This window comes from Apis mellifera, linkage group LG2 (assembly GCF_003254395.2).
Source record: "Apis mellifera strain DH4 linkage group LG2, Amel_HAv3.1, whole genome shotgun sequence".
Taxonomy (NCBI): domain Eukaryota; kingdom Metazoa; phylum Arthropoda; class Insecta; order Hymenoptera; family Apidae; genus Apis; species Apis mellifera.
This window is the reverse complement of record NC_037639.1, coordinates 12,420,643-12,443,052: the sequence shown is the minus strand read 5'-3', so window position 1 is coordinate 12,443,052 and position 22,410 is coordinate 12,420,643. Positions and strand designations below refer to the sequence as shown.

The window sequence follows — 22,410 nt, the reverse complement described above, 5'->3', positions numbered from 1 at the left end:
TATATGACATTTTATTATATAAATAATAATATATAGACAAAATTTAAAAGAATTTTAAAAAATATTTATTTTAATATAATACATCGATAACAGTAGAAAACGTAGGAGGATCATATGTTAAACACGATCCATAGATTTCATGAGATCGAGTCAGGTGGCGGTTCGACCAGGTGGGTCAAGTAGTGGGGATAACGTTGGTGGTGGGTACAGTCAAAGGAGAGGTTAGTATGCCTTCAGAAGGAAAGGTCGATAGGTTGATTGTTTCGTGTTCATAAATCGTTGTACTTTTTTTTTTATTTTCCCGCGTTTTATTTTGCCTGTGTACTTATTATTTTTCAAAAAAGTGAATATCGTGTGTACGTTATGCAAGATGTACGTAAATTAATCAAAAGATATATCAAATACGATAATTAAGCGCATCGGTGGCAATATGAACGACCAAAATTGAGATAATTGCATCGTGGATCGAATTTAACAATGTGAGCGAACATTTTCATAGCGGAACGAATAGAACTTTCAACCGAAGCCTCGGAGGTGGGAGGATCTACCTGGCTGAGAAGCACGGCGCACGATTCCGTAATATTTATTTTCTACTGGCAGCTAGTGAGTCACTACCTGGCCGACCACGGTGCGGCGAGCTGGTCGCCTCGCGTGTCTATGTCCTTTTACATGTGTTTCTCGCAAACAGTGAGTTTACGGTGACGCTTTGAACCAGTCAAGATTGTCGAACAGAAAGGAAATTCAAGGATAAAAGCAATTACTGTTGAAAAGAAAATCATTTTCGTTCGGTTGATTTATATTCTAGCACGGAATACAAGAGAATTTCATCAAATTCGGTGTATCTCGAGTTTCAAACACAATATTCGTAATCATTGACGTCACATTTATATAAGGACAACTCAAAACAAGTATCAGCATTTGTTACGTTGTGAAGATTTTCATGAATATCCATATATATGTACAATCAACAGACGCCACTATTGGCTTTGATATATCAGTGTAACATTGGATTCTATAACGCAAGTTAAATCGGAAATTTTACTACGGAAAATTTACAGTCAAGTGCGATTCGTGCGTCGATAGCGATCATTTATTTACGTGTTTGCAGTGAATAGTGCGATAATTTCTATATGTATGTTATTCTTGGAAACAATCGTAAACAAAATAATAGAGGGACTACATCTGGACTACCTTATATCCATGTTGGTAATTTCGAAGCATGGTTACATTGTTTGACTTTCTATCGAAGAAGAAGGAATCGTTGCTGTCTTTATGTTTGCGTGTAACAAGGAAACGGAGCAGAACAACGGAATTAGTTAGTCCCGTAACGATTCTCCTAGTTTTTTATAATTTTAAAGATGTTAGTTTGACAATGGATCGATAACAATTATTAAATAGATCGTTATTAACCTGCAATTTTGTCGCAACAAAATATTTCACGCTGTCTTTGAATATTTCTAAGTGAATTGATTTTATGTGCGTGGCTGCGTCGAATCGTGTATTGGATACAATTTATGAAAGTAACATATTCAATAAAGGATTATATTGCTGAGTGTGATCACAGCTGATCACACTGATCGTTTCCGGTTATGAGATTTCACCGATTGACAAGAAAACCTGTTTGGATAATGCCCACGAGTTGGGACGAGAGAAAAAGTGATTTTTTTACATAACCTTTATTATCACACATGATGTGCAATTTATTTAAAAGTGAACGTTATAAATTATGCATGAGCGATCAATTCTTTTATTCGTCTCGATTGCATTTCCGAAACAAATTTTAAATCAATTTGTGTAACAATCAAGCGATGTATAACCGAATATCTTTGATTCAATCGATAAGCGTTATCTTTAATCATATAAAAAACAACAATTCATGATCTTGCTTAAACAATTTATATCATTTGTCGAGAACTTGATACGCGTATTCAACCTTGAATACCATATGCTTCTATTCTCGATTTATTTCGATAGAAAGAACATGTTTCGATGACGCCAAGCTTCAAATGAAATCTTAGATATGTATTTATTTATCAACATCGATCATTCTCAACTCGAATATCGACTTGTACGCGGTGTTCAATTCATGCTACGAGTTTTTTCGAGCTATCCATGTTAATTCGAACGTTACGTATTCACGTTCAAAAACGTTACAAATGATTCTGACGTGTGGACATTTAGTCATCTGGTTTCACATGGATTATTATTACGAACAATAATAAAAGTCACGCGTCAGCTTGACACGTGACACTGGATTATTGACACAACGTGAAACAATTGGCGAGCACGATGTTACCAAAAAAGGACGGCCACCCCGAGTCGTATGCTTTAGAGGATATGATATCCGATCTCCAGGCGCGACGAAATTCCCTAGATCAAGAAGATCTCGAAGATCCAGCGGAACTTTTAAAAAAACGGGACAGAGATCTTGTTTTAGCCGCGGAATTGGGTAAAGCACTTTTGGAAAGAAATCAAGAATTAACCAGACAGAGCGAGATCCTCGCTGAAGAGTACTCGACAAAATTAGAGGTAAGTTTTTATGATTCTACATTTTGATAACAATTTCTATTATATTTCCATCATATTTGATGGACAGAATTTTGAACAATACACGTAGCATAATTTGTTATCTACCGTATCAATTTGCGTCGTGAAAGATAAATAAAATATTTGATAATAGGATTAAGATAGTTTATTTGATGAAAATGAATTTATATAGGATGATAAATTTACTTTCTTTTGATGAATTGATTTTCAATGAAATCGGTAATTGAAAATTGATACGAATAACAATTCATCGAAAGATTAATGGCAGATTCGCATTGCGTAAAGAAAGATTTTATTAGATTAATCATCGTGAGGCGTGGTTTTCTTCTACAGTTCTCACACGGACTGGTTACACACCGTTTCATTACGTTGAAAGCTCGAATTAAGGGAGTCACCGTATCATCTCGGTATTAATAGAATAGAAAAGGATTTCTAACTAATCTATGAATAGTATAGAGTTATATGACGATTGCGTGCGAGTAAACGCGTGGATCGTTAAAAAAAGATGCCAGTTATCCTAAGTCCAGATCATTCTAAAAAAGTAGTAATCTTTTTATTACTAATTCTTATCATAAAAATAATCTTAACATTCTTATGTTCATGTTGCGTATAATTTCGAGAAGGGGCGTATTTTTCATGATAATATTGAGATTGATTGTTGAAAATAAAGTATTATAAAAATTTTTTAGAACAAACTTTCATAGCAATATAAAATAATATAAGTAAAGCTTTAAAATGGATTTTGGATGAAAATTATTTCCCAATGTGTAACAATAACAACAATTGATAGTAAAAAATGGCCGTGTTGATACGATAATCATTTATTTTGTTTCGAAGTATATTTTTAATCTAAAACGAGCCAAGTGAAACGATTTAGAGTTGCTGAAGTGGCCGGCTCGAGCGATAACTTATTTATTAACCTATTTATAATCGTACTGATTCGTATTGCGCGTATACATCTTGAAAATTTTCGTTCAGTTTTGCTAGGAAGTTTGCATGCTTTGTCCCGTGAAAAATAAAACGAAATAAAAGGAAAAAGAAAAAAGAAAAACCAAGAAAAATGAAAGTCGAAATGTGTACATGTACATTCGCTCGCGAACAGACGTTTCTCCACGGATTTCGCTGGAATCGGGTCACGGGGCACGGTTCTGAATTACAAATGGACTTTTTACAAGCGTCATGATGGGGTCCAGATCGCGGCAACGATAAATTTATCCGCGAAAAATAATAGGAACGCTGACACTGAGAATCGCATCATACGTTGGTAAAATTACATCGTTCGCCGATTTCATTTTTCATCTCGTCGCTTTCACGTTCGAAACGATGCTTTTGTTTTGAAAATTAATACCGTTACTTTTTCTCTTTCGATAACTCGATACGAATTTGTGATCGATATAGAAAAAATGAAAAAGAAAAAAAAAATATTCGCAATATGTTACGAACCGTCACGATTGTTGGAAATTTCAGAATAGAATTTAAAACTTCTTCATCATTTATAGTTTTATTCATCGCTGAATCACTCTTTCGTATGCACGTCATTACTTGTGAAAATTTCATTAACATCACTCTGTTAAATAATGCTCGAGCAATCAAAAGTTGAGGAAAAAAACTTGAATATTCGTATTTAAAAATATATTATAATCACGTACGTTTCTATATTATATTAATTATTTTCTAGAACATTCTACTTGATTTTATAATATCATTTTCAATGCTTTTTGCATTTGTATATAATCGTAAGATCGTTTTGCGATCGAAAAAGTATAAAATTGAATTGCTCGAGACGCATAACGTTTCAATCAATCAATTCTCTCTGTTATCTTCAAGAAGTATAGTTTATTAATCCATCTTCTTGTTCGAAGTAAGCGTTGTGACGACATGTAACGTGCTGAGTTGGAATAAGTAGGTAGCCGTAGTACGTGGACAGAAAGCCACGAAAGCGTGGAAACAAGTCACTTAGGCAACGTAACGTCAAAGACAATGCCCGGCATCACGCTCTGCCTGCCCGCGTACCCGCTTCTTCTTCGTCCATCTTTCCGCGTTTTGCCTGTCACCGTATTTTTGACCTCCGAGGAACACGCCATGAGCGCGCTCCTCTGCTTCTCTTTTGTCTTTGGTCACGATGCTTCGGTTATACGCGGCGCCTTGTTCACGCTTGTGAACCGGGATCCAGTTCACTGGGTTACCACTTTACGTCGTTTGTGGAATTTTGAAAATTTTCTTGATCGAATTTGATCGAAGGGACATTTTTAAAAGATCGAAAAGTAAACGTAGAGCGATTTAAAATTTATTCGTTCACTGCGAATATTTTTTTAGGAAAATTTCGAATATCGGAATGCGATTTCTTTCTTTCTTTCTTTTTGTTTTTTTTGTTCCAATTTTGTGTCGAGGAAACACAGTTATTTTTGAGGCTGGAGAAAGACAAAACATGCGAACAGTACAGATTCTTCGCGATTCTTTTTACGCGATGCATTCCAGAAACGAGTGTGCTTTCTTTCGAACGGATCTACGTGTTTTTCCGCCTTCCTTCCGGATATAATTATTATTCGTGCCAGAAAGTTCCGCGAAGATGCATTTGCATTCCCCCAAAATAAGAAGAAAAAAAATATTGAAGAGATATTTTTCATGCGCCACATTTCGACCGATAATTATGCAAACGTAACAAGGCCTCGCGACAAAAGAACATCGTAATCATTGTGAAAAAAAAAAAAAGAGATCGTATCGTATCGTTAAATGGCTGTCCGCCTATTTCTCTCTTCGTTGTGCGATACACGTCAACGAATATTCCATAAATTAACAATGTTAAAGTACAGAGTATTCAGAAATGGTGAAAATACACGGTGCATGCATCGATCCTTTTTCTCTTCTTTTTCTCCAATTTTTTTTTTTTTTTTCTTTCATTTATTACTCTGCACCACCTTAATAGTTTCACTTTCACGATTCTCTTCTCGTTTGTAAAACGATCGTACACAAACTCGTGCGTGTAGATACGTTTGTAGGTGTAGGTACATACAAGTGTGCTTGCAAAGAATTGTAAAAGAAAAAAAGATTCGCATGACGCCCCTATATGGCGTTTGGTCGAACGGGCATGATGTTGCGTTTCCGGATACTTTAATTAGACTCGTTACTTTTACAGTACAATTGTATCCGGTATTATCGCACGTATCGTTAAAATTCGATTATGTAAACCGTCTAGAAAGCATTTTAATCAATAATTAATAATCGGATGACGATTTCTTTGATCAATTTTTCACTCTCAACTTTAACTCTCCAGTTTATTCGGTTTTTCGAAATCTCATCAATTAGTGAAATTTCTTAAATATATAATGTGATTTTTTTTGTATATATATATATATATACATGAAATTATATATAACGATTGATAATTATCTTCAATTCGACGATCAATTGGCAGTCGATGCGTTGAGGTATGCGATTATTCAATAACAATGCTTTCGAAACTCTATGGCAACCTTTCCGTGTCCGAGCAACGAAAAATGGTATAATAATCGAGGGAAAAGAATTTTAATAGCGAAAAAGAGAGGTGTAATGAATGCGTGTGGTTGAAGAAGCGTTGAAACGCCGCCACTTAGTCACGGAAGAGTTTTTGAAATTTTGAAATTCAAATATCAATTAGTCTCGTTAATTTACCCACGATTACGCTTTAAAAGACAAAAGGCGAAAGAAAAAAGAATTGATTTATTAACGAATTAATACTCGCTTAATATTCATTTTAATTGGTCGGACGATACATCGTCAATTTAAGAATTATACTATATTGTTATATATATAGTAGAATTATATAATAATTCACTCTTATAGTAATAAATAATTACAAATATATGTGGGTAGAAAGCTATTTGAAGAATTTAATTTAAAAATAATATATGTAAGAAAACGAACGATGTGATAATCCAAGGGCAGAATTTTTTGATCCACTGTCGAACGAACGACTGAAAAAGAGAAAAAAAAGTGGGTTACAGTAGCAATGAAATCGAGCCATTAAATTTACCTCTCGTTATTGTATAATTGGTGGTCTGAAAGCGGTGGCAGAATAATCGCGGCACCGTGTCGACAATAAAAAAGCGGCACTTACACGGTTGGCACAGCCAAGATCTAGAAAGTTGAGATTCCACGGGCTCCTCGCAGCCGGTGATCCGAAGAATTTAGTGCTCGCGAATTAAGCGATCCGACTTGTTGTTCGCTCGCTTCGCGCCGCTGTGTTTTCTGCCCGTTGAAAAAATACATTCATCCCGCGCGAGATGCGCGCGATTGTTTTTTCCCAGATGCCAGATAGATTTTTTTTATCCTCTATGCATTCGTATTCATAAATTCACGAAAGAATAAACGAAAGAAATTTTTAGATTCATTTCGTTTTCATCTTTCAAACCGAGATATTTTTAAGCGATGATAATTTTGAAGGAAAGTCATTTGCCTTTACGCAATTTCACGCGATTAGAATTGAATAATGGAGAATATTTTGCAACGACTAATAATATTACCGTGATACATACATAAAATATTAATATTTTCTTAAACAATATCGAATTAATTTGCACGCTTAATGGTATGTATAGAAGTCATGACAATAAAATATACTACGTACATCGTCTGTAGCAACGCTATATATATATATATATATATATATATATATATATTACACAATTTGTCTAGACACGTAATCATCGACAGATAGTAAATTAATTTAATCTTGACGAAACTCTTTAAATGGTAAACATTAAAAATAATTCGTTCCAACATCGTAACATAATTAGCCTCATTGTTCCCCCGATTCGATGGGAAATTTCAACGGTCCATTATACAATTCCTCCAAGAATGGTGTGAGAAAGTGCGAAACGAAGGTAGCCACGGCTACGTTCCGTGCCTACACGAGGCGTCCTACGAGTATTTTAAGATTTAGAATTCAACGATTTATAAGGAATTAATGTTGGCAGGAAAATGCGTCGTGAGATCCTCGTTGCTGGACGATTATACCCGAATCCATTTCCATTTTAAACATTTATCCCATTATTCCCTTTGAGAGCACGATGAATTTCCCTTTGTCGAGCACGGTCGGCGTCGGCCAACTTTTCAACAATCGCGCTCTCAGGTAGATTGCCACCACTGCTTTTGTATATATCCGTTCGAGATCCGGGGTCATTTCTTCGCCTAAATGACTCGAGCTTTCAACAAAAGACTCATTTTTCATAGGAAAACGTGAGCCAGCCTTCTTAAGTAAGGATATTTCCAGCTTTGTTCCGAACGCTCGGCTCAGCGGGGATTGGCAAAGAAGTCAGTTTTAGCCGAGAGATAACAGAGTGATTTTTCAAAGACAGATAGATACGTGTAATCTTCACAAAGGGAAAAATAAATATCCATTGCGCACCGTGGTACAATGATGGTTCCCAGACCACGGGCAGAGATTGGCATAGAATAGAAGAAATCGTTTCCAGCTGTGCGATTCGAAGGATAGAATGGCGAGGCGAAGATGAACCGGAAGTCCTCGAAAAAACGAACCGTTACTTGTTGGCGACTCGGAGGAACGTTCTACCCTCTTTCCTCGGCTTGTTTACCTATGGACGCATGAAAAGGAACGTAAATAAATTGTTGTTAGGATTATTAATTTTCTCTCGTTATCTCTGGTTGTCGCAATGCACGCGAAAAACGATCGTTCATTTTCGAGGCGATCGAGGTAATCGTTCTTATTATTATTCGTATTATTGATGTTTATTCGAAACATCGATAAATACATTACATATTTTTCCCATCCCATAAACTCGAGATTTCGTCGAACGTTGGTCTCGGAGTTTTCGAGCATTTAGAGTAACGACGCGATTGTATAGCGAAAGTTTTTTTTTTTTTAACGACACCGTTGAAACTCGAGTCGAAAGGGCACTCGTGTTCTCAACAGCTCGTTTTAAACGAGCTTCTCTCGGTCGCGTGCTCTCCGCCCGAAGAAAACACTCGACTAAACGATCAAGAAATTTTTTTTCGAGAAACGATCGTATCGTAGGCGTTTCGTTCGAATCAGGTTAACGTTCTAACGTTCTATCTCCACGGGATCGAAAGGATTTCGTCGAAATATCGTTCGAAGAAACGTCACGCAATCGTTGGAGAAACGTTGAATACCGTTAGCTTGATATCTAGGTGGATTCGTGTTCCTTTTTCTTCTTCGTCTATGATAATTTCCCCCAATTGATTGCACAATCAATTGTGTTTATCATAAAATAACGATATCGCTCTTTCAGAATTTAGCGGAAGTACAAATTGAATAAACTCGCGAGGATAGAGACACGGATAGAGGAGAAGGAGATTAAACCAGCGAAGAGAAGAAGAAGAAGAAGTTCACCGCTGTTTGTCACGAAATAGGCTAGTTAAGAGCTTCTGTACCGTTAGTCGGAAACTCGGATTGTCTGTTTTTAATCTTGTTACACCTCGTTCGTTATCTTTCCCCATTGTTCCCCGGGAGTGGGTGCTCGTAGAGATCGGGGGAACGAGCGAACGTGCGTGGCTGCGCGCCCATTCCACGAGCTATTTCCTTGCAAACGAGTCGAGATGCAGTGAAATTGATTTGACGGTGAATTTGCGCCGAACCGCAAATGTACCGTGACGTTTTAACAAGGCGCACGGGTTTGGAGGCTGGACGTGAAAATGACGGGAGCGCGGGGTGGGTAGGTCTCCTCCGAGATTTTTAGACTTACGACGAACTTTCATATAAGTTTCTCGTTATTTCGGTTTTGAATTTCACGGCTGGTTCAGGATCAAATAATGATAAGTAGGTAGATTATGTGTACTTAAGCTTGGGAGAAAGCGAATTATTATTACAAGGAAAATCGATCATTGAATAAGAAATCGTATTGATGTTTCAGATGCTCTTCAAAAACGAACAGTCACGGTAGAAATTTTCTGAAAGCCTGGAATGGAAGAAGCGCGCCACTTAATTATCGCCTCTTGTTTCCCGTGAATTGCCTTTTTCCTTTTTTTCTTCGTATTCTAGGTTAATTCAATCGCGCGCGCCTCCTCAACTCGACGACAGGGAAAATTCAACATGCTCGGATCGCTCGGTTTTTCCTTCGTTCTCATAATATATAGTAGCACGATGCGTGTGTAAAGTGCGTGCACTCTCACCTGTCGGTGTCGAATAACGATTTGAAACGGGAGATCGGTACGCTCGTTTCTCGAGACGCGGTTTACCGCTTAAGGGACCATTGTAAAATAAGATAAGACCGATTTTTCTCGGTGAGAGAACCATCGCCTCGCTTCTGTCACCGTTTCCTCATTTCCCACGATTTCAATCGATGGCGCCGGATCACATGCGCGAAAGAATATCGGATCATCGACAATTTCGATAGAGAATTCGTTCTTTTTTGTTTCTCTTCTTTTTGTTTCTTGTTTCCGTACCGATCGTATCGATTATTTCGTTTTACTCGAGCGGTTGATTTGCCTACGATCACATAGTTGGCATTAAAGAACCTAAGAAGCGTCAGGTGTCGTCTTGCTTCTTCTTCTTCTAGATGATATTTCACACCGTCGTTGACTGTACTTCTGAACCTCGAATCCCGAGCCTCGATCGCGATCCCAATCGAAATATCTTCGATTAATTTAACGGAGTCAAATTTTTCGAAAAAGAAAGAAAAAAACGTTCAATTTACAAAATTCTGGGGGAAATTTGAAACGTTGATGAAACGAATCCGAGAGAATAATCAAGATAAAAGGTTTTCAGACGTACTCCTGTATCGCGGCAGCCTTGATACATTTCGAAAGGTGCACGAACCGCAAACTCTTTGTTACTCAATATCGTTTTAATTGCCGGTGAGTCACATAAGTTTTGTAAACAATAATAATAGCCGCGAAAGGACGCCGCGGCGAGTTAGCGTCGGTGACGCGATTACGACACACCGATCCGGCCTCTTTCAGTTTCTTGTAATCTACCTCTAATCTTATTAATCGCATACTTACCTTCTACTTTCACGAATTCCACAGTGGATAATCGGCCACTCTTACTTTTCCAACTTCAAAGCGGTTTTAAAACCAGCCAGACATCGTGTTTCGATTTAGCTCCGCGGCTTCATGCTATTCATACGTGTCCTTTATCAAGCGGCTCGCGCAATTTCCACGGGAGGAGGCTTCTGCCCGTAATGACTTAATAACAGCCTCGATTCCGAGCGCAGATTGCTCGATGAATCCGCCACCGTGTTCAACATAGTCGTTAATAAAGCATTGTGCTCGCATTCCCGCAATGATCTCGTGATCCACTTTCCTTCCACGCGAAATTTAATTTTCCTCGCCACCGGTATCGAGAATTGTTTCGACTGTGTGTGGTGCATCTGGTTTCGAGATACATAGATATCGAGCTCGTTGAGAGGCAAAGCAAAGAAAACGGGAACATTGGAAATTTATATTTCTTTCCTCCCCTCTTCTCCAGCTACTTATTATTTTAAACTCGCCAAATATATCCGCTTTCATCGTTTCTACCTACGATTTCTAGGAAAATCTTGCGCAATATTTTAAGAGGTAGTAAAATTTTAAAACCGCGATTCGTCACACCGGATTGAATATTGGATCGTGATTATTGGAGGCGGGTTTCGTGGTACCTCGGAGCAGATCGGTGAGAGGCGATCGCTTACGTAAAACGATAACGCGATATCAAAGTTGGTTGGGTGCACATTGTGCGCGCAATTAAACAACGGGCAACACGGGTCGAGCCGTGTTTCCACCTAGATTATCGTGTGTCGATATGAAGCAATCGTTGCGTCGTTCGAACGACGCATCGCACCTGCTCCTGTTTTTCACGTGGCTCTAATTACACGACGCCCTCGAACGCGCGTCTCGAACGAAAATATATCGCGTGCTCCTTGCCATCGGGTTTCGAGCAAAGAAATATGGAATAAGAAGCGGAGGAGCAACAACTGTTGGAGGCATTCTTGAGAGAGAGAGAGCAGCGGTCGAACAAGAGTCACGCTTCGATCCAATTAGCCGCTCTTTCTCCGATGAACCGATATTCCGACCGCAATAGACCCGGGAGAAATTACACAACGCTTTACACCGATCGCCACGGGTTTCCTTTCCTCTCCGTATTAATGCTTATCGACATATCCGGCTATGCCAGTATCCGGCCGCCATTGTCACGCGAGAATCGCGCTGCCTTTTTCGTCTATTTAATCCTCCATCTTTTTCCGTTCCATCCAAGTGAGATCCGCGCCTTGAGATCCGCGCCTTCTTGCGCAGCTCCAAGTTTAGTTGACAAAATTTGGAAAAAATTCTTTAGGCACGGGAAACCGGTTATGCCAAGTTGTTGTATGTACAGGGTGTTCCGTTCGAATCTGCTCGAGGATATCGAAAAATCCGTTTGGACTGATTATCGGATTATTGAATTTCACGTTTAATCTCGTTTTTATTTCGATTCTCGTTTGGATTTGAATTAAGCTTTATTTACGAGATCTCGTAAATAATTTTAATAGAAACGTTAGTCGTACGTTAGCTCGTTCCGTTCGAAGCTAAGTAAAAGGTCGATCAAATGGTCCGTCAAAGGGCAACGGTGAAAGGAAGGCGGGGATTTTTAAACGGCTTATAATACTTACCCAATTCCATTTTCAATTCACCGGCTGAGAGCAGATCGCGCAACACGTGGATGGACTTGGTTGCGCGACTAACGACTACGATCATTGCCGGCCTCGTCACGGGCCATTGCCTCTTTATTACGAGTCTTTTCCTACCTCCCCTCCCCCTTCTCCCCCAGAGAAGGTTCAACTGGCATAATCGTTTTCTTCTCCGAGGGAAAGTGAACGAGAAACGGCGCAACGCCAAAAGCCGGCCGACAATGCGTCACCGCGAAGTGCAATGCCAATTAAATCGCGATTATCGCGATATTTCTCACTCACTTTATATCCCACCAATGAAAATCGCGATTATGAAATAATCGAGCTATTTTTTTCCCCCGATAAAACGTGGAGAGACTTATGTATTTTCCGCGAGCGAGAAAAGCCGATCGATAATATTCGATTAGCCAAAGTCGACCGATATTTATCTACAATTGTTTATCTATGGAAGTGCAATAGCTCGTAAAGTGGCAGAAGAAAATGATTTATTTTCCATCCAAAGGATAGATGCAAAGAAACGTGGAAAAAAAAAAGTTTTTACTCGAAATTATTTTTTTTCATCGCAAAATTAACGATAAAACTAATAAAATTTTTTCGTAAAAAACACGTATCAATATCATAGCTGATATAATGGAATTGTTAAATCTTTTGTCTCCTTCCTGTAATTAAATCACGATTAATTTTCTTTCGACGATCGCGTCGCGTGAAGATTGTGTCGCCTGAAGTCTGCCTGCCTCCTCCTATTTTTTTTTAATTTTTTTTATTTCCTACGGATCCAAGAAACGCGGGGATGAAGGATGTTCCGTGGAGGGGAAGACTTTACCCGTGTAATTAAATTAGACGCAGTGCGAGGATTACCTGTGCAATGAGGAAGGAAATACGCGGCATTGCCACACGCTGAAAAACACGGCTCGTCATTTCGTTTTCGCAATTGGCGGATCGTTAATGTTCTCGTTGGCGAGAAGGTGCAAGCGCGCGTTTCAGCATTTCAAAATTTTTGTCCAACTCGTGTTTTTATATATATTTTTTTTAAAGGATTTGACGGAATTTTTGCCTAACTCGTGTTTTTACACTTTTTTTTTAAAAAAATCAGACGGAATTTTTGCTCGATTCATGTTTTTACACTTTTTTTTTAAAAGATCGAACAGAATTTTTACTCGACTCATATTTTTACACTTTTTTTTTTTTTAAAAGTCGGACGGAATTTTTGATCGAGTCATGTTTTTACACTTTTTTTTTCAAAGGATCGAATGGAATTTTTTATCGATTCGTGTTACACTTTTTTTTTTTAAAAGATCGAACAGAATTTTTGTCCGATTCGTGTTTTTACACTTTTTTTTTTTTTTAAAAGATCGAACGGAATTTTTGATCGAGTCGTGTTTTTACACCTTTTTTTTAAAGGATCGAATGGAATTTTTTATCGATTCGTGTTACACTTTTTTTTTTTAAAAGATCGAACGGAATTTTTGCTCGACTCATATTTTTACAATTTTTTTTTTTTTAAAAGATCGAACGGAATTTTTGTCCGACTCGTATTTTTACATTTTTTTTTTAAAGGATTGGACGGAATTTTTGATCGACTCATGTTTTTACACTTTTTTTTCTTAAGGATCGGACGGAATTTTTGCTCGACTCATGTTTTTACACTTTTTTTTCAAAGGATCGAACGGAATTTTTGCCCGACTCGTATTTTTACATTTTTTTTTTAAAGGAATTTTGTTTCCGCGACGTGGTCTCGTACGTTGTCGTCCCATATTAAAAGGGGGAGTATCGTCGAAAACGATGAGCACGTGATCGGGTGGAGGTACGATAAATCGAAGATTCGCGTCCATTCGTACCAATCACTGTTCGCTCTGCTTCCTTGTTTCGGTTATTTCCTTTTCCATCGGAGCGGATGTCTGTTTCTTCGAGCAGAAAGCGACAGGAGCTCAGCCATTAAATTAGAAGTCCGATAAAGTGTGCCGGAAGATATATTGCTGGCCACGGAGTATATAATTAGAATATCTTTTCGTGGATGATATTGTTATTCGTGCCTCGTGAGGGACAAAATTTGTCCGTCAAAGTTATTCAGAAATCGGATTTTTCGTTTTGATCGATTCTCGTCGTTACGTTATACGCTTGCGAGTTTTGCATCGCAATTTTTAATCGATTAACAGAAATTTCTAATCGATTAAAAATGTTTCATACGAAGATGTTTGAGAGATGAAGCAATCAATCAATCTTCAGCGTCTCCTGCCAATTAATTTTACGTTTTAATACAAATATTTCGCAAGGATAGTATCTCAATAACGACATTAATAGTTAACATTAGCAACGTCTATCGCGAAAATAGACAAGGATTGAAACGTGATTTGCGATTCAACGATACACACGTATCACGTGTACGTTTTCACAATGATAGACAAAGTGTTTGCAATTATCCATGCCGGTGTGCTCGTGGATAATAGTACATGTGTAGTTTACAAACGATTAAAATTAATCGAAAGTAATAGTAATGTTTAAATTTGCAAGAAGGATAAGTAATAAAACTTGTAATTCCTCCGATTATCTATGATTCATCCCACGCGATATTAATAAATTGCGTACTTGTTGAATATCAATGTTATCGATCTCTTAATGTTACATACGAAAAAATTGAAACGATAAGATACAATGCTGAAATGTACATATACAGCGTATATCTGAACTGGAAAAAATTCTCCAAGACAATCGGGGGAAAAAACGGAGAAAAATTTTTCGCTGAAATGAAAATATTTTAGAAAATGAAATTGCGTGTTTATTAATAAACGGCGATCGACGAAACCACCGCAATCGGAGCAATACTCGGGGAGAACGGGATGGAGAGATCCGTGAGTCATGGATCTCCGCTAGTTGCCTCCGGCCTCCGTTGTTACATGCCTTATGAAAAAAAACGCGTCTCCTGTACGCATCACACACGTGTTTGCCTTTCAGTCCCCCGTGCCTTTGTCCCTTTTGCCGTCTCCTCTGCATGCACTTATCTCGTCTTTCCACTTCTTTCCTTTTTTTTTCTTTTTTTTTTTCTCCCTCTTTCTCTTCGCGAGGAGAGGAGAGTTTAGCCACCTCGAGGCGGATATAATCGGCGGGGCTTCGACCGTTTAAGTTAAAACCGGAAAAGATAAAGGTTATTTCACAAGAGAGGACAATAAAATTGTTGTGTATTATATAGCCTCTAATGGGCATTGTTAAAGCTGTTGTGGCATTCGCAACGGCATATTACTGTATCAAACATTCCATAGAACGCTTGACAAATTTCCAGGTATGAATTGAATCGTGCCGAGTTGTATCGATCATCGCGTTAATCCATTATATATATATATCAACGTACGTTAAAAAAAAAAAAAGAAGAAGAAAAACATTTTGCGATATAGATATACAATTGAGATTAAAGTCTCGATTAATGAGTTGATGAAACGATCGACATCGTTTTTTTTTATTTTATAAATTTATTAACGCGTGCGAATTCGTGCTGATGATTACGAACATGATAAATTTAATCATTTGATTGTGACGATAATAATTCCCCAGTCTCTGACAATTTTTGAACGAACAATAACGTGGCTGTACGGACGATAGGTCGATGAATAACCACGGGAGACCAAGGCCGTACCTTCTAGCTCGATAAACCCCGCTGACATCGAACCGTTGCGATTGTTACGTACATACGCCTGCATTACGGCTCGCCTTCTCAATCGCGATTTGTACCGCAAAACTGTACACTGTGCCGGATCCAATCGAGTTAAAATTTTTTTCGCGAAAACGAAAGCGCATCGAAACTTTAACAACAATTCTGATTTGGAATTCGTTCCTCCTAATTGCTGCGAAATCAATTAAAAATGCGTTTAATTAATTTCGTTATCGTTATTTTAGGCGGAAGCCGATCGATAAATCAGATTACTTTATCGTTAAAGTAGAATTTGATCACTCGATTACGATTATAATATACGATATTTGGATTTTAATTTAATCCCTCGAAATGCAGACGGAGAAAATGATCGAATTATCAAATAATTGAAGAAAATGACTCGTGACAACAAATTTCTGCAACGATTTCGACGTCCGCGATGACGAAAGTAGATTCGAAGATTTTGCTCGAAGTTACGAAACAACCGAACCTTTCACCTACGAGATCCTCGTTGGTCTCGAGTCGCAGTTATTCACAGCGGTGAACCTGAGAGAAGTAGGCGAGAGTTTTCGTTCGGCCGGTGAATCATCGGCAATCTTTTTAAAATTCGACGAATGACGCGGACCCGGTGAAACGAGACGAGAATTTCGAGAAAGGAGACGCCGCGACAGAATCCTGTTTTTCTTTCTCTCTCTCTCGATATTCCGCTCAGGGACGTTTGCGGGTAGCCTTCGTAGGTCGATCGAGATGTTTCGAGGTCGAAGGTAACCAAGCGATTCCAGCCGTCGATTTTACAAACAGGCTGGTTGAGGTAGACCGCCGTCGCAGTTTGTTTCCTTCTTTCTTTCCTTTTTATCATTTCAATATCGTCGAGGCTTTTATGCCACGCCGATCTGTCGCCTGCCTTTTTTTCCTTCCCTTCGTCTCGAGTTGGGAGCTCCACGTCCGTCACAGTTTAACTCAGTGTCTCCCAACTTGCGGTGAACCGAGTTCTCCACGGAGGAGGAATAATTTGAATATTTCGACGGGCAATTTTTTAGAAGAATGAGCGTTCATCATCCGGATATGATTGAAATTCGATCGATCGTTGTAACGAAAAAAGGAAAAAGAGATTTCGAGGCGAGGAAATGTACAAAAAAAAAAAAGAATGAGGAAACACTGACTTAGATAAAAAGACGTGAAGAGTGAATAATGAAGAAAATATGCAAGAAACCATAAGTTGCACGAAAAAATCTCCATATATTCTCTCCGTTATTATATGAATCAACCTGCGTGAATAAACGGCCGCTTTCGAGGATATCGAGAAAGTACAGTAGTATTTTTTGTCCATATATACATATATATATACACGAAATGATGTATCGAGGTAATTAGTGGATATATATAGCGTACTCCAGTGTTTCGACACGTGACACGAAAAAAAAAAAAAGAGAAAAAAAAAAGGAAAAAAAAGTTTCGACGACGAAACACCGGGATATCCTTCTAATTGGCTTTCATCGATCCCGTATAATAGTCTTAACGTTCCCGCTGTTTGTTGTCGCAGAGTCTGGAACAAGAGAGGCATCTACTCCGTCGAAGGCTGGAGGAGGTGATAAGCGAAAACGAGGCGAGAAATTTGGAGCTGCAGGCTGACGTGGAGACGCTGAGGAGTCAATTGGAGGAGCAGAATGAGCGCGCGAGGCGGGCGGAACGGGATCAGGCGAGCCTGGTCGCCGAGCTCACAGCGCAAAACACGAGGCTTGCCGATCAGCTGAGAGAGGCCGCGAAGCAGGAAGAGCAGCTGCTCATCGAGGTCAAGGTGCTGAGGGAAAAGTGTGCCCTCCGAAGTACCACGCTCCAGGATCACGTCAGCAGCTTGGAGGTTCTCAGGGACGAGGTAAATTAATAGTTTCCTTGGCAGCGTGGTTACAGGCGGATCCACTCCTTCGCAATCGTCCCGTTTCCCTTCCGTTCTCCGCCATTCATTACGCAACCACCCTCCCCGCAACTCTGACGTGTATCCGTGTCGAGCGATTGATTATCCCGAGCCCGAACCTCGTCCGTTTGCTTTTTTCTCTCTCTCTCTTTCTTTTTTCCCCCCGTTAAGATCGTTAACGAATCGTCGTGGATAAATAATTATTCTGGGAAGCGTGCTGCTCGTTTTACCGTTCCAATTATGGTTAATGGATATTGTTCGCCGGTGGTTATAAAGGAGCGTTATGAATATGTATGATTCTCGCGATTATCAATGAACCGTGTACGCTTAATTCTCGTGATTCGATCGTGAGAAGTTGATCACGATGCATATAACGTATACAACAACGTGACCCTCGGCGATCGACTTAACTTCCCTCGTCCTTCGCTCCTCCGCGCCCTTTCGTCTCCTCTTACGAACTCGAGTTTCAGGAAATGCCCTTCGCTCGCCAATTGTAAAACCGTCTACCGTCCCCGCTTCATCGATTCACGTCGATCGATATCGATCCTAGCGAGCGAAAATTAGCTAGCTCGATCGAAAGAAATGGGAGAAGAGGGAGGACCTTGGAATTGTTCAATCTCTGAACTCCTTGCCGGAAGTTGAAAAGTTTTTTTCAAACGGAAGGATTCGTTATTCGTAGGTATCTATTACAAGGTCGAAAGTATACAGAAAGGAGAGGCACGTGGCGCTATAGCAATATCGAGCCGTTCCCGAAACCTCTATTCCTCTTAATTAACATACTATTGAATCCCACACCGTTCTCGATTACGTACGCGCGCCACGCAATTTAGTTTTTTTCTCTTACGAAAGAAAGAAAGAACCGGAAACACGCGCGCTCTAACGCCGTGTCACGTGTGCGACGGTGTGGCGCAGCGTCAGCGAATGCGGCGATACGTGTACAGTAGAGATACGCGAACGTGCATGCATGTGTACACGGAGTTACGAACAGAACGGGCAAGGTGATTGGCAGAGGCCGATACACGATACACGTAATAGGGAAATGAAATAAAAGGTGATAAACGCGACGGGTTTGGCGCGTTCCAGGTACAGCTAGTGTCCGCGCAAAGAGCAGAATTAGAGAGGAGGTCCTTGGAGCTGCGGGAGGAGAGGGCGAGAGCGATGGCGGCCCTCGAAGAAGCCGAGGATAGAGCCACGGCCTTGGAGCGGCTCGGCCACGAAGCGGAACACCGGGCGAAGCTGGCCGAAAGGGAAAGGTGAGTTTAATATTTTTCGTCGCTTGATATTTTCCAAAGTATTCACGCACGATATTTGTATTTGCATTTCTTTTTTTTTTTTTTTTTTATTTCCAAGCGACAGTTTTTCTCCAGTATATATGCGAGGAAAAAGAATAAAAATATTCGTGTACTGGGAAATATATTGGCAAGAAATGGAGGAAGGTATATTGGTATACCAGTCGTGGTGGGCGATCGATTTTTCTCTAAGCTAATCGCGTTTGTTTGTCTCTTACGAAAGCTTATCGTTCACCGTACGCGGTAAACACCGGTGTGTAAACGTAAAAGGGCGGATCGATTGGATCGATGGTTTTTAGAATACGGATTATCGACGTTTCGATCATTAACGGATCGTGTCCGCAGGGACGAGCTGGCGGCGACATTGGCGGTCATCGAGGCGGAAAGGAGAGGCAGATCCGGCTCGATACAGAAACCACCGAGGTCCCTGCAGGCCGAGATGGAGTGCGAGGAGAGCGGAAGTTCGTTGGGGGAGCAGGAGGATTTGCGCGCGGAGGTGGCGAGGGCGGTGAAGCGGTTGAAGGAGCTGTGCGTCCATCTGAGGCGGGGAGAGGACGACTCGGGTTTGCAGAGCGATTGCGACGAGTCCATGCTCGTGATCGTGAACAACAACACTGCGGAAGCGGAGCAGGCGAACACCAACGGCCAAGAGACTCTCCCCAGCTCGGTAAGGGACTCGCGTAACGCGCTCCTTTTGTTCCGACTTCCGGTTTCCGGCAACGCAATGCGGGGAACCTCTCCGTCGAGCGGCCACGAAAACTCGATGGGACGTGCTCGGTTCACCGATCGTAGATAACGAATCGTGTTTTTCAGACGCTTAAGCGTTATAAAACGCTTTTTATATTTGCCTATATATTTTTATTTCGTTTACACGGCTGCTTTCATTTGCACTGCTCCGATAAGACTCGTTGCAATTTGCCGCGGGACGGAGATATCTCTGCACGATCGATCCGAGTCTTTCAATACTCGCAAGTGGTTCGCCATATGTTCTTTGTACGAGTGGTTCTTCTTTTATTTAATTTATTCATTCTTTTCTTTCTTTCTTTTTTTTTCCGCAGACCAATTGTCCCGGTGCTTTGTTGGACCTGGTCGAGGAGGTGTACAACTTGTCTCTATCCGGCAGAGGGGCGCCCGGCGAGCTCGGTTTGGCCGTGGAACTTCACAGGGTGCGGGAAGAGTTGGAGAACGCGAAGGATCAACAGAAGCAGACGCAAGAGGAGCTTAAAAGGCGCGGGGAGGCTTTGCTCGACGTGACGAGCAAATTGAGCGTGAGCGAGGCCGAATTGCGCGGCGTCAAAGAGGAACGTGACAGAGCTCGTGACGATATGGAGCACTCGCAGTTGACGAAGGACGAAATTTTGACGCAGGCCTACAAGGTGAGGGATCAGGCTGTGGCCAGGAAGAACAGGGCCGAGGTGGAGTTGGCGAAAACGAGGATAGACGTTCTGCAGGCCAACAGCCAACTGATGGAAGCTATCCAACAGAAGATCGAACTGAGCCAACAATTGGAACAATGGCAGATGGACATGCAATCTCTTCTCGACGAACACGTTCGGAGCAAATTGATGCCTGTCACGAGCTCTATCGCCGCTACGAACTCTGAAAATTCAGAAATTGTGGCGCCGGCTAGGAAGAAACGGAGTACCGGCTCGTCGAAAAAGATGTTCGGCCTCTTTTGACGAAAATGACTGTTCGCGTAAAGATTTGTCGCGCGAAATGGGAATAAAGAGAGGCCGTTGCACGGTGAGAGAAGAAGACTGCGCTCGAAAAGAAGGGGTCTTTTCCGATACTTTTCGTCGTAGCGCTGGCGTATCAGGGACCATTCGTCCGCTCACTTCGTCGTCGTGTTTGGAAAATCCGACAGATCGGATCCGTAGTCGAGCGGCAACACGCCATAGAAGGCGCTTTGCGTGCATCGTTTTTCACGACGATTTGTTGCATCAACTGACAAGTTTACGAGAAAACTCGTCTCTTACTTGGCGAGATCGTGTTTCGATCTCGAGACTTTTATCTTCCTTAGCGTAGATTTTCTCGCGTTATGTTTTTTTTCCTAAATGTATCTGACAGATATATATATATATATATTTGATAGATATATCGCTTTAATTTTTTTTTTTTTTTTTTTTTCGTTTCGTTTAAATCTCGAAAAATATGTCACGGTATGTGTTCGAAACAACGAAAGAAAGTTTCTTCTTCTTAGATTGTTCGTGCGATGCAGATCGTGAAGAGAAGAAAAGCGCCAGTCGGCAAAAACTTAAACGATTACTTAGTATACCTTAGCGAACGTTTCTTTTCCCTTTGGGTGAACGTCTCGTCATTCCCGTGATCGTGGAAACGACTTGTTACCACGGTAACAACGATCTCTAGTGGCGTCTTCTCGTAAAGATCTCCGGACTCGCGGGTACAAACTTATCATTATTCCGAGCGATACGTTTAAGCGAAACTGTAGTCGGCATTCCCGTTTCTTTTTATGGGGTGGGATGCAATGGCACGGCCTAAAGGGAGTCTATCCTTTTTAATTCACGGCTGTAAATATATTAAAACGTTTGTGATAGAATCGTGTGTCTTACGTTAGGTTTTACGAGAATGAAATTTCTTTTATCGTTGATTGTGATATGGATATATATATATATATATATATATATATATATATATATATATGTATAGTATATATATGTACATTTTATCATCGTTACGATAAATTTTATATAAGATGGCACTATCGTTTATTACATTGGCGATAATATAATTGACTAAAAAGAGTAAAGAAAACTTGAAAATTGAACTTTGGGAATTTTAAGCTTATATTTATATTTCGAGTTTCGTTTTTTTTCTTATTTAATTCGCTTTTAAACCGTTCATTAACCAACCGTCCGTTCGTCCGTCCAAATGGACCAGGAAATTCCAAGATTAATACGATCCGAAAATTGTAAGGAGATAAGACGTTGTTCGATTAACGATGGAAATCGATCACAAAGCTGTGAGTCCACATTCTTTTACACAACGACAGTGCAATAACATGCTAGAAAAATTTTTTCACCCGCGTTTACGTCGGTCAACCGCAACGATGTTCCTCGACATTCTTTCTCTTCATAACCAGTCTGAACGCTTAGCTTTAATTAACGATCGGTGTTAAGTAACAACGAAGCGGTTGCTCGCGGATCACTTAACGCGCTTGCGCAGCACATGTGCTCGCAATTCGCGCGCGCGCGCTCGCGCAAGTAGCCTCCTTTGTAAATTAACAATCGACGATTCGTATTCGTCGAGATTGTATGATAGTTGTACGATTCCATTTGAACGATTATGACAACATATTTATTTAATAAAAATCTGTTTTACGGATCTCTCTATTCTCTCCTGAATGAAGACGATATATCCGTTGATCATGTTAGTAGATCCATCGGGTTAATTATCCTT

At 40.2% G+C, this 22,410-nt stretch overlaps 1 protein-coding gene and 1 non-coding gene across 2 annotated transcripts; one reads left to right on the top strand and one right to left on the bottom strand.

Moving 5' to 3' along the window:
• Positions 1-218: 218 nt before the first annotated feature.
• On the top strand, positions 219-22,335 carry LOC410851 (bicaudal D-related protein homolog). Its single transcript, XM_016918135.2, has 5 exons — positions 219-2,529; positions 17,333-17,665; positions 18,788-18,957; positions 19,339-19,660; positions 20,052-22,335. The coding sequence occupies exons 1-5, from the start codon at positions 2,290-2,292 to the stop codon at positions 20,670-20,672; spliced, it is 1,686 nt and encodes a 561-aa protein (XP_016773624.1). The 5' UTR covers positions 219-2,289; the 3' UTR covers positions 20,673-22,335.
• Mir3801 (microRNA 3801) lies at positions 15,760-15,899 on the bottom strand. The gene is given in 1 exon segment (NR_039508.1): positions 15,760-15,899. It is a non-coding gene; the product is annotated as a microRNA 3801 (primary transcript).
• Positions 22,336-22,410: the final 75 nt, after the last annotated feature.